The sequence below is a fragment of the Amia ocellicauda genome, chromosome 6, assembly GCF_036373705.1.
Source record: "Amia ocellicauda isolate fAmiCal2 chromosome 6, fAmiCal2.hap1, whole genome shotgun sequence".
NCBI classification, from domain to species: domain Eukaryota; kingdom Metazoa; phylum Chordata; class Actinopteri; order Amiiformes; family Amiidae; genus Amia; species Amia ocellicauda.
In genome coordinates, this window is record NC_089855.1 from 18,010,422 (window position 1) to 18,024,439 (window position 14,018).

General features: G+C 37.3%; 1 protein-coding gene across 2 annotated transcripts in view; it reads right to left on the reverse strand.

The window, feature by feature from the left end:
• arhgap20 (Rho GTPase activating protein 20) overlaps positions 1–5,733 on the reverse strand; it is a 36,870-nt gene extending 31,137 nt beyond the window's left edge. Inside the window, exon 1 of one of the 2 annotated variants that reach the window (XM_066706465.1) lies at positions 5,623–5,733. In XM_066706465.1, coding sequence (XP_066562562.1) covers positions 5,623–5,712 — 90 coding nt within the window. In that variant the 5' untranslated portion in view covers positions 5,713–5,733. The remainder of the gene's footprint in view (positions 1–5,622) is intronic. The other variant, XM_066706464.1, reaches the window with a different exon arrangement.
• Positions 5,734–14,018: the final 8,285 nt, after the last annotated feature.

The following is a 14,018-nucleotide window of genomic DNA, read 5'->3' on the forward strand; positions in this document are numbered from 1 at the left end:
AAGTCTTTTTCTTTTCTTTCTGCAAAATCTTTCCTGACAAAGGGGATCCATCCTTGTCCAGCCGGGTAATGTAACCAAATAAAACAAACTGAATCTGTCTGTGTTTCTCTGTATTCTGCCAGTTATATTCACTCCTGTTGCAATCAAGTCAGTCTGCAGGTATATAAACAATATCACTAATTACAGAGTGCCAGGGTCTTTCATTTCATTAAATGGATACATAATTTAACAGTTCTAGACACTTGTTAAAGAGTCACAAGGAAGCACAGAAACTCCCACGTGGGGCTATAGAAGGAATCATTATGATCATCATGATTCACATACAGAAGCAGAGGATGTGTCTGCTCAGATCAGATTAATGAAAGATAGAAAAGGATCTGGGCAGTCTCACAGTTACAGCTACACCGAGAAGCCAGTGGTGTAGTTGCACGGAGATTGTAAGGAACATTGCTGCCATGTTGCACTACACATTTACTGAATAAGAGTAAGTTAGGAACAGTGTTAGCATCTATCTCAGCTTTGCCTTAAAGTGACTAGTGTGGCACACCACTTCTCTCCCCTGTATCAGCTCACCAACCACCAAACCAAACTAGCAAACTAGACAATATCACACATACAGGTTCAGCTTCACCCAAGGTAGTTTTGTCTACTGATGTTGGTTTTTGTGCAGACGCTGATGATGTACAGTACATCCTAGTGTGGACCACTTTCAAATTCAAAAATGTATTAGAGCACTATTTAAACGATTAATTAAGGTCACATTAAACTTACACTGTGGAATGATATAAGCGGCTTGCAGGCTGTTGAAGTCTACAGGCCTTTGAATTAGCCAGCCAGAGCACCAAGCTGTGCTCAAGGTGTTGGTTATATCGAGTTGATTTGTACGTTAGTGGAAATCCTGCTCCTAGGAAGTCTATCTGTGGATGAGTGAAGTCCAGTAAGTGCCAGGCGGTCAGTTCCTGTGACCCTGTGGAGGATTAGAGGCTAATCCAGGCCTGACAAGCCTCCATGTCTGCAGACACAGGACACAGTGAAGGTGTGCACATGCTGCTGGGCTTTGGGAGTGGCCTTTCTGCTGGTGAAGCAATATTTCTTTGCTAAACAAACAAGCAGCAACAAAAACAAGACTATATATAATAGTCACTGGACTATGTGAGAGAAAAAATGAAGTAATTTTCTTTAGAAACCGTGGGTGCCTGTAACTCATTAGACATTGTAGATTATCATCAAGAGTTGCAATACAGAAATCAAGGTTTTTTTTTTTAAACAGTGGTTAACACATTGTAAAAGTTCTTTGAATTCCATCTTAAAATAATCATGTTGTTATATCAACTTGATAGATCCTGAAGTAACCTCTTTTAATAGTCAGCATTTAAAAGTAGGTTTTTGTTTTTACATGGTATATGATACCAAGAAACCCCCAAAGACCAAGTTTGTTTATTGTAAATGAGATCAGAGATAATAACCATAAGTACAGAGCTTTTATTTATTGGATTGAATTTTGTCTTTAATACAAAAAAGGAGCATTGCAATAGCTTTACTGTCTTGTTTGGACAATGATAATTTACATCCAACAAAAAAGAACAGTACTGTAAAGTACTGCTTTCTGTCTGGTATATATTGAGTCATGAATTTGCTTGCTGATTCCTGATAATCTGCCTGTGCTGAACACATAATGTCACTATAATCAGAGCACTTGTATAAGAAAGTGACAGTGCTAGGCTGAAATAAATGCTTTCAGGGCTCTAGATGCATTTTAAACATACTACATCATAGAAGCATCAAACATAATAAATACATCAATAACCATAACATTGCTTTTATCAGTGCAGAGTATACAAAATGCATAGTTGTCAGTTATTGCCAGCACCATTATGAAGTATGCAGAAATTGTTGGTTTTAATACTCAATGCCTTATCTGTCTCACATCAGACACTTGAACATGCAAACTGAGTTTTTGTAGAGCAAACCACAGTAGAGATATAGTTTGTAGGCCTATCTTCATGGGCCAAAAGAAAAGGTCTTTTTTTTTACTCAGAACTGACATTTGACTGCTGCTCTTCAGATAGCCTGCTTGTGGAGCATTACAGAGCAACTTAGATTGGTCATTTCAAGAAGTAATATTCAAATCTGCTGGAAATGCCAATGTGCAGCCGTGCTGGATCTTGTGAATTTTACTGTATCTGATATACAGTATATGCAAAACAGCATTCAAAGCCTATTGCATTAAAAGCAGCCCTACATGCACAATGTGTAGCTTACCTGAGTGCATAGCTTTACTGTTATAGTTGCATTTTGGAGAGTGATGCAGAGTAATACACTTTATTTTGCTGTATTGTATCTTAGCTTAATAATGAGCCTTGCAAAACTGCATGCTTATTATTTGATGTCTGATATGCACCTCTGATCATATGTGTAGATTGCAAGGCAACACTAAAAAGATACAGAAGTCTTTTCTTCACAGAATAATTAATCCATATGACAAATGATTACAGTCTCTGTGTAAACTGAAACACAGCATGCCACAAACAATCCTTCAAAGCTAGAAATCTGATGAGCAATTAGGCAAGTAACAATGCATCTGAAGCTCCGGTGTTATGTCTTTTAATTCTGTAGCAGACCTTCTGGGAATAAGATACATCCATTAAAGGAAATGGTTTTAAAATCAACTACGATGAGCACACTATCATCATAATATAATCTAGATGTGAAAATAATAAATGCCAGGTGAAGCTAGATTTCTGATTACAAAAAAATCTGTTATCTAGTGTTGTGCGGTAAAGCTCTGCAGTGTTGACAGCGACACATCTTTCTTCTGTGTCTGACGCACTAGGATTCCAGGTGAAAACTGAATACAAGCCAAAACATTTCACATTCCACATTTTTTTCCCCCCTGTAGTGTTCTTTTGCAAAGTATGAATCGGTTTAGGTTGCAACCACACCAATAATTACTCTTTGCAAAGAAACTGTATGTGATCTCAACATAATTAAAATTAAGATCCTATAAAAAACAGTTGCAACTGTCTCACATTCACAGTGTTGCATTTAACCATGTCTAATAACCAAAGTTAATTATTCACACTGTTGAAATTATCCAGGACTTTAGGTTAAAGGAACATATTGCACAACACATACCTTATCATATACCCAGTTGTGACTGACTGATTAAAAAGTCACCAGTGATATCTTCGGGTGACCTTTATTTCTTCATTCTGAAGAATTTTTCACTGCTTTGTCCTTCCCTTCATTTAAACGACTTCCGTTGGAAAGACATTTTCTAATCTGACACCTTTCTGATCCTGGTAGGTAGTAATATCTGTTCAGTGAAGTCCACAGCAGGGAATAACCATGGCCAGATGACTCTTATAACATTTCCAGTTGGAAATCCAGAATGAGATGTTTAATCTTTTTTTTTTTATCAGATGCATTTGTTTTTGTTGAGGAGATATCTGATATCTGATATTGAAAGAGCCATTGAAAAGTCAGAGACCACTGCAGATGTTTCCTAAATCAGCATCTCTACATGTATGGCAGCCATTCCATTCCATTCATATTTTTATTTGGAATTTGGGAGAAATGTTGTCAGTAGTTTATCGAATAAAACAAAAACGTTCATTTTACCCAAACACATACCTATAAATAGTAAAACCAGAGAAACTGATAATTTTGCAGTGGTCTCCAGAGCTGTATTTTACACAAACATTTTTACATTTGTCTTGTGTGTGAGTGTATGTGTGCATGTCTGTATGCAAATTGTTGAGCATGGGTTCATAAACCAATAGCTATACAAGTGAATTAGTGTTAACCAAGTACCACATTTATAATCTACATAGCTACATTTCTTTGCGTGAGACTCATCTTTAAAAAAAAAAAATTTGATGACTAAAACCACTCCCGCTGACCAAACCTGCAGCCCAAATGTGTGGCGAGGGGGTAGTGGTAGGGTTTGCATAGTTGTTCAGCAGGGGAGGAGGTGGGGTACACACAATATTTTTGTAACAACTCATGAAGGTGTGAGATGGAGTCTTAATGTGTGAGACTCACCCCCAATGCATGAGACTTTGGAGCTGTGAATCTAGGATTGAACTTGTCTACTGTCAGCAGCAACAGGCATTCTGACCTGGCTCAGAGGTACGGCACTACCAAAGAGCAGGGTGCTTGGAGGATTTAGACACAAATAAAGTGCGGCTGAGGGGGACTGTGCCAATGTACTGAACTATTAAAAGAAAAAATATATATATTTTTGTCCTAGGTACAATATTCAGTACTTAAATTCTTAAATTAAAACTCAACATTGAGGCAACATGGTTCCCAGAAGATCTAGACAGGTTATAGTGCTCTACTACAGTGCCATATTCAGTAACAGGCCTCTTGTTTCTGAACTGCAGCTTTAATCTTCATTTTCAATGTCTGCATGCACCTAAATTAACTGGTCACACTCTGCCAACCCTGCACTGAAGGGATCATATTAAAATATTTGCCTAATTAGACGATAGTTATGTAGTTTGCATAGATGTGCCAGTGCAGTCAGCAGCACTCAACTGGGGGCGGTCAGGAGGCAGAGCAGCACTTCAGTCCCAATTTTAACACACTTCACACAATGAACGCACCCTGTATCAAGGGCTGTTTAATAAGCAGTGTACTTCAGGACATATGGAGGTGTCCCCCGGTGAACACTCAAGAACTCATACAGGCTAACCCTGTGATACAAGCTGATGTACCTAGACCTCTCAGTGAGAAGATGTATGAAGTTGGTCTCATTTGTCACATCAAATAAATATAACCATTACAAAACACAGTTATCAATGTGCAACGCAAGTGTAATATTAAACATGGAAAAGCAGATGAGTTCATTTAAAAGGTTCATGGCTATTTTTCATGTTTTTCAAGTATAATAAATGCATGACTTTTTCACATAAATATAGTTTGGTCTGCTCCAGTACCGTATTACATTGAGCCGTACTGGCACACCCTGAGGGTCCCCACTGTTTGATCCCCTGAACATATAGGTGATATTCACAGAGAGGCTTGTTACTGAGGTGACCCTGTTGCCATGTTGAAAGCATTCACTCTGAACAGATCACTCAATAGCAGCTCCTTCTCCCACTATGGGGGTCCACAGGAAAGCACTCTGCAACTGAAGACCTCAAAAGGGCGCAGTCAAACAGTCAGAACCACATATGCCGCATATTCGCCTAATAAAGAGTTTTTCCCATGGAGATAGGACTGGTGCGGCCCATGCATCACTGACCTCACTCGCCTCTGAACACAGAATGCAAGAATAATAACTACGATTGCAAAACTCTGAGAAATTCCAGTCACACACGGCCAACAATAGAGACTTCCAAGGAATTCAATCAAGATTAAATCAAACATTAAGCAAATTCTCAATCAAACAACTCATTTTGTAGTGAGAACAACAAGTTCTGGAAGTTTTCAGTTGACTATGTTTACTATCGTGGCAGGGACTTCCAATGTAATGGCAACACTCCTGAACCATCTTTTACTATATTTTCCACATATTAGATCAAGTAGTAACACTGGAGTCTAGGTTATCAGATGAAAGCTCTTGAACCAGTTTGGAGTAGAAGCAGGCAAAGTAAAGTTTGTATATGCACTCACAATGGTTCTGTCAAATTCTCCACAGCTCCCAGTCCGGGATACTTGAGCCCCCTGCAGTACAGAGTGTCCACTGTCCTCTAAATGGTCCATGGTCTTGCTGTGGGGAGAGCCAGGCAGCCCTCTGACACTCTCTGGAGTCTGCACTGGGCTAGACAAGGCTGAGAAGTCAAGTGGAAGTGACATCTCAGATCATTAAAAGGGGGTGGAGATCTAAAAATGTTTTGCATGTTTTGACCACAGCCTTGTTCTATGTGAGTGTTTGGACTTCATCATATTTGCTATAGAAATCAAACTAAAAGAAACAGTCTTGCAATAAATTCACATATAAACATTATTATTATTACTATTCTATTATTATTACTATTATATTATTTTAATTATATGTTGTTGTTTTTGGTATTCGGTTTCCTATGTCACATTACATAACACTGCCTCACAGACCTAATATTGCTACATCTGTACTTTTATTGGGCACAGACACCCAATTCACCACACAATTAAACTCTTTTGTATTTATTTCTAAAATACTGAGTGGAACAGGTTCAAATCACGGTCCCTGTCACAATCAATTAAGTGAATACAGCAATCTGCTTAGTTCTTGTCTCTTGTGTTGAATTTCTATCTACAACTTGCCAATTCATGTATTTATATTGAGAAATGAACATTTTGCTTACTCTTTCCTGGAATGCCTGTTTCATCTGCCATTCTGTAATGCTGCTCATTACTGCCTTTTAAGTAATTTCAACTATAATTTCTATGACTGTCAAACACCGAGCTTTTGTTTTTATATACAGGAAAAGAGGAATGTCAGTAGAGTACCTTTTTTTCAAGATAAACACAGTTATGAGCAGTGTACACCAATATCAATAACAGCCTACATTTCTCTGAATCTCAATACAGAACGTTCAGTCTGAATACCAGGCATATGTTCCCTATGTTCCAATGTTGATCTAATTAACTCAGCCAACTGCTTTTTAACAACCGAGTGGCACTTTCTTGAAGTCTTAATCCACAGCTCATACAGTTATTCTTTTTATTTTCTTTCCCCACTAAGAGTTTATGGTAAAATAAATAACAGCAACAGATCAACTATACTGGTCCCATATTGTTTAACTTTCCAAAAAAAATCAAGAATATTAACATGCAACTACTCGTCACATCGTAATTTTCTGAAAACACAACATTACAAAACAATCTTATTGCAAGTCAAATGATCCAATGTAGCCGACACAAATAGTAAACAGGTAGCCTGTGTTTAAAAATGTATACATTTGTCAACTTGGAAGGGGCCCCATTTGGCGAAACCATGACATCTTTATGCGAGTTTGAGCTTTAGATATTTTCCTAAGATGATATTGGCTCAGTAAGCAGGGCTTTTGGCGCACTCCTCATTTTTAATGGAAAGGCACAGGTTATTATACAGACTGGTTAAGCTTAATTTTTCATACACTGCAGGGCATGGAGTTACTCTGCGTAGAGCCTTCTCATTAGGAGATTAGATTTCTGGAACCCCTCTAGCACATCGACACATCTACATCCATCTATCTGCAGGTGAGTCCCAAAGTCTGAATATGAGATGAACGCAGGCAAATACGGCAGATGAAAGTGAGAGACTGGACTAATTCTTTCTCAAGCAAGTCAATGGTACAGGAGAACATTTCACACATGATGGCTGGCAGCACACGATCTACCTAAACCCCACTTCAGCCACTCTATTAAAAACGTATACATTTTAGTTTATCCCAGTTAGGTTCAACAAATGTAGGATTGATGGCTTGTTTATCATACCAGAAAATAAACATATCAATCAATCAATTAATACATGAACAATCCTCTCAGGTGGATTCAGTTATTTCCTAGCTGTAACAGGAGTGTTTATGTCTTCAGAAATGTAATCTCCAGTCATGTTTGTAGCTTCAACAGGGACCATCCATTTCCACTTGGGACTTCAATGAATGTGCTTTGGGGATTTTTCTCACACCTTGTAAGTGTGTAGGCTTGAGTCACATCTATAATCCATCAATGATAATATCATCTTTAGAGCTTTAGAAGTATGTTTCTTTCATCCCAGAGGGAAGTAAGAAAACACTGACATATTTTTCCGCTTTTAAGCAGTTCATTTATACTTGATTTATTTTGACATGGACCTATTAAAAGAGCTAATTAGTTCAGGAAAAAAACATCTAATTATCTCACTGTTACATTTGCCTCAATAATGATCAAATGAGGTGTCCATTTACATGTTGATTTTCTCATTACTTTTCTCTTGAAATGCCTATTTTTTTCAGCTGATTAGCCTATTTTAAGGCATACATTAATTATCATTACAGAGTACAAGCAAGTCTTGTAACCTCTAATTAGGTATTTGGGAAAAGGTTACATTTGTTATTAATCTTAATTGCTTCTATCTACACAGACAGATAATGTTGCCATTAAACAATGCATATCTATTGGCTTTTTAACTATTTATAATATCAATTGAATAAATACTGCTGAGAAATTGAATTTGTAATTTCCCTTCTTTATTCTTGATGTGGTTATGCTTAAATTAAATTAAACATTTTAAGGGAAAAATTATGTTAACCTCAGATTTGATTTCAAGTGTTATAATAAGTGTATAATAATGTTTAAATGTTTGGCTATCCATAATTCTGCATGTGTCTGTGGACAGAATAACTCTGATTGTGTTGACACATTTCCTGCCACTGTTTCCGGTGCCACAAAACATATAAGCTCTTGGTGCTTCTCTATACACTCAGCCAACACACAGAAAGCAGCTGACTGAGTGATAATAACCACAGTATTATAAGGAAATGAACAGTAAGTCAAAAGCATTAGGACTCTGAGCTGAATATTTAAAAAGGATAAATAATAATGACCAATTTTCTAAAGTAAAACACAATCTGTACAGTAGGAATGTATAGACTGGAAGACAAACACAACGCAAGATGTCCTACAAACTGAGACAAGCTTCTAAAAAGTTTAAATAAAACAAGATAATGGGGTTGGGGGAAATATACAGCAGTTTTAAACCTTCATTTGATAAGACAAGTGACTATCACCATAACCTCACCAGAAGATATGATCCCAATTCCATTGAAGCTAAAACCTTTTTAAAAGCCAAACCTGAAATCTGGAGAATAATGGCAGCTTTTCTCAGTGTGTTATTGCTTCCGGCAATGGAGGAGTGCAGGGACCAAGGCCAATATCATTGTCAGAGAGGTAGCAGAGCCATTAATACTAGAACTTGGAGCTAGACTAGAACTAGAACACAAGAACTCTCAAGACAGAACTCACATTCAAAGCCAAAGACAAGCAACATCGTTGTTTTAATTGCAAGTGATTTGATAGGTTACCCCAGCTCAGCAGAGAGAGACACAGATAATTCAGCTAAGCTCTTCATTATCTTCAGCTGCAGTCAACTGTGTAACCTGCCTGGCTCATTATCTGAGGACGATCAGTCAGATTACAGCTCCACAGCTCTGACATGCAGCGTTCTGAGCGCCTCATTCCTGCTCAGAACCATGCCACATATTTCCTGAACATGAACGCAAGCTCAGACTTTGCTAAGATTTGTTTGTTTTCTCCACTATGAGCAAAAGGCCACCGTGAAAGAAAGCTAATGGGGTGCATTTGTTAGCGGAGTATAGGCCAGAGTGTAAATTGTTCTTGTCCCATAGATAGAACTGAGGGACAAGAGAAAACCTAACCAAATAAAAAGCAGTATCTCTGTTTTAAACTTTACACTGGAGAACACATGCATACTTTGTTTGCTTCTCACACTGTTGCTTTTCTCAACTTTCTTTGTGAATTGTGAACACTGTTACTGTGATGGTAAAGAGTGCAGGAGATTTAGATACAAAACTAAATCATCAGAATTTATCTGATGGCTTCCAGGCATGGTCTCTAAAGAAAGTCTTCTGATGAAGACCTGTAAATATTTTCAAAGGAAAGATTGGCAGCAGGTGTTTAACATTAATACTGCATCAGCGTTTGTTTGAAAAAGTGGGACACGTGGGATATTTCCTTTTGTTCAGTTTTATCATAAAAATGGATTCCTGAAAATATAATCACTATACTTTCCCACGTGTTGCTTCAGCTGTTTAGGTAACATACTTAATTCCTTCCATAGTAAACATTGTGATGACTCATGAACAGGCAAGTGATATATCCTCTCTTGTGTGTGTCTTCTCTTATGCCCTGAATGTGGCATAAACCCTGTGAATCATTCCAGAAATACAAATGGAAAATTAAATGAGGTTCAGTGTATTACTGCTGCCAACATTCTTAAACATTTCACTCAGCAATAATAACCCAATGTTTTCAAAGGGAACAGGAAACCCTAAACATTAAAAAAAAATCTTAAAAAAAAAAAAACTCCTGGAAGGGGTCACCCTAGAGGAGTATTACAGACTCCCTTGTGAAAAAAAAAACATAAAAGAAGGCGTAAGGGAGATAAACTACAGGACCTCACACATAAGGTGAGAAAAGGCTGTGAGGACGTTTGCCATGGAGAGATGGAATCGATACTCACATAACAACACAGAAATAAAACAATGTTGGCCACCAATAAGTGTGTTGTTAGGTAAGTCCCTCAATATGTGACAAACCAACGAGGCAGCACATTAATGACCTCATATGTGGACATATGCCAAGTCAGCCTTCTAGCGAAAATATAGGTTGAGATATTGTTTTAATGGGAGTATTTTTACTTTTTTTAAATCTGACACCTTTTGGGTATTAAGATTTTGGGTGTGCGTGTGTTTCTTTTTTTAACCTTCCAGTATCTGGGAGTAACACAATATTGTGTTTCTATATATTAAATGAGAGGTTTGTTTTGTAAATTCATGTTATATATCAGTGATCAGTTCTAAACAAATCATGTATTTGTATCTTTGTTGGAACCTGAAATTAAAGGATTATGGGGAAAAGGCAAACTGGTTGTCGCTTTCTCTCATACTAAAGAAGACATAGCTGTGGGTGGAGAAAATGCAGAGAAGCCATTCCAGAAACATCAAATCCTCACTTTGAACTATTATACGTGGAGCACTTGGGCTGTTTCAAATGATACAGTTTAATTGCGTTTATGCTGCAGTTTCAGCAGTTGGAGGACATCATAAAGCTTTAAAGTCTGATCACTAGTAACATACATTCCCTTATGAGTGTTATACAAATTCAGTGGTTTTCTCAGATATAGTTTAGTCTTCCAGCGATTATAAAATCTTTAGCCTGGTTCTTGTCAAACGGTTCTGCCAGAAGATGGGAGAAGAGCCAAAACATAATCTGCAAGATATCCCTGCTGTCTCCCTGATTGTTTCGCTGATTTGAGTTTGCTTGTTTTTGTTTTTTTTTTGCACTGCACCACTGCACAACCAGACAATTAGAGTGCCTTTATACTATATTTTTCTTGGTATCCCTCAATAGCAATTTTAATTTGTATTTGTGACAATGTGTGTCTGTCCTGAGCACTGTAACACCCAGAACAAAATATGTTCCCACTTATTTCCCTCTGAGAAAGTCTGTACCACAGAAACAGGCATTTAGCATATGAAGGACGATCTTGCATCTGCTGGTGATTTCCCCAAATATTTCTTAAAAAATAAGCCAGGACTGAAACAAGTCCAGTCTTTTTCAACAACAATGCTACCCATTTTTTGGTGAATTAAACTGATTGCTTTATGAATATTCACAAACATGTATACCTTTCTTATGGACTGTTTATGATTTTGGTTACATGTTACAATCTTATTTATACAAACCCACAGGAAGGTTTGCATCATGTATTTATCTAAATTCCACACACAAATGGATGTCTGGATGTATGACTGATGAGGCAGATATCACATAAAAACTTGTATCAGCAGTGCTCTGTGTCAGTGAATGATGGATCAGGACAAAGCAGGGCCTGAGAGGCTGCTTCTGCTTTAACACTAATGAGGAATGGAAACTACTTTGTTTATTTGTTTTTCACAAGGACAGTTACATCATTGTGCCTCTACAGTTCATGTCAAGGGAGAGGCCTGGCTATTCCTGTAGTTATCCCTTGATAATCTTTGGTATGAACCTTCCACAAAAGAAAGAATTAGCATTTAGTTTAAATCTGTGCTTTCTATTCCTGACTACCTTTCGATGCCAAGTGGCCTAACACCAGGTCAGTGGTTGTAGCACATATCTGGTTTCCTAACAATGCATCTGGCTTTCTGTGGTGGATTGGATCCAGGGCCTTCTCAGAAAACAGAGAGCTGGCCAACATGAGCGAAAATGTAGAGCAATACTGAAAGGCATTTAAAAAAAACCTGTAGCTGGGACTCACCTTGAATCAATTGTGCCATTTTGGGGTTGTAACTTCAAAAAGGAGGGGAAATCATTATAATGCATACTTCACAACATAAATATCAGGTTAGGAAGTCAGTTTTTGTAATAAACACATTCAGCCTACAAAGGCTATTGGGAAAGGTCACTTGACTGAAATTTGTAACACCTTAAACACCATGTGTGCTGTGATACATTAGTAAAGATATGTTGTGCACATATAAACTGAAGTGATTTCATGACTCTGTTTTGTATTTTGTATCTCAAACTATTTGTTTTTCTGCTTCACTGTAATGTATTACTGAATAATCATTTCTGACAAGCACAACTGTTCTGATATATTACAGAGTCATACCCTGGCAACTGGAGCCAGCAGGATTTCGTATTTCTAACTCTAACAGCCTGGAATGAAATTGCAAAGATATTGTATATAGAATCATGGACTTTTTGTTTCCATAACAATGCAGCCTGAAATGGTTCAGATCACACAAGATGACTGTTGAAGATATATGGAAACACTGGACATTTTAAAGTTAAAACTCAATGGAAAAACCTAAGATGGTTGTTCTTTAAGACATTATCATTTTGTTCAAGGTGTGTTTTTCAATACATTTAATTCTGGGGGACATTTAAAGAGAGCTTTAGTTTGTTACTCCAGAAAACTAGGAAGTGAATTATAGTGACCAAGCCTTTAACGGTTTTCTTACACAAGTATATAAAATAACAAAAATCTACTTGAAAAAAGCAAAAGATTGAAAAAAAATATGGGACTCCTTCCTTTAAATCAACTTGTACATCTCATGAGAGACTCTTGTATCTGCCTACAATTACCACAGGAACACTGCTTTTGGGACATGCACTAACAACTGGCACTTTCATCCTCTTATTCATGTGGCTATGGATTGGATACAATACCTTCTATAGTCAGCACAAGGCTAGTAGCATGCAGAAAGGATCAGAAATCCCAGTGTAGTCAGACAGCTCTCCTGTGGATGTGAGCTGTCCCTGCCTCCTTCAGTCTAGCTGGTAAGGAAGCTCAATTACAGTGGCCTCTACTGGTAAGAAGAAGGTCTGTACCTGGGTTGCACAATTCCACAAGAGCACCAGTACTCCAAGGAAGTCTGTCCTTCTTGTGATATGATAAAATGCCAGGCTGAGACCCTGGCGGCTCAGGCTTGAATCACCAGTTCCCCGACTTTCAAAACATTCATCCTTAATTGGTCATGGTGGAAGGAATGCGCCATGGCCACAGGCGGATCAAAAGGTGATGTGCATAGCCTTTTATACACCCAGCTTAAAATATCAAAGGCGTGATTAATATATATATATATATATATATATATATATATATATATATATATATATATATATATATTATGATTGTATAGTAACATATTTCTCAAACATCCACATTTTCATTTTCAGATATAACCATTAATTCCCCTAACACCTAAATAATATTCTGGATAGGAGATCTTACCTTATACACCATTGTATTACATTCAGTAAGTTACCTAATGTAGTTTTAGCACTGACAGAAGCCAGGACCCCAGCCCTACCCAACAGCAAACATTCCAGCTAGGGCCATACAAAGTTGCACCTCACCTTAAAAAGCTACCTTCACCTTAACGAAAGCCTACATTTAATGGAGACTCTAACCCTAACCTTAGCCAAAACTTACCCCTAATGTGATTGCTAAATTAAATTTAAGTGCATAATATAACTAAATTTCTAAGGAGAATTCTAAATGTAACAGTAAGACCATTCTCACTTTCATCTGTATTCCTAAAACAACTTTAGCATGATGAAAATTTCAGGTTTTGGACTTATATCTAAATATTGATTTCCTGAAGGTAAAATACTTAATTTGTTTAAACAATAATTAATTCTTAATTCTGAACTGTGATAGGGAATTTCAGTTTTCAAAGGAGAGACGTTATACTACACACCATTTTGTTACACCAGTTATCTGTCCCTAATTAAGATTGACCAATATAGAATGTTCACATGTCTGGTGTCCCACAGAACATTAGAAAAGACACAACAATAAAAATGTTCAATAAATGTGCTAATATCAATGGCAG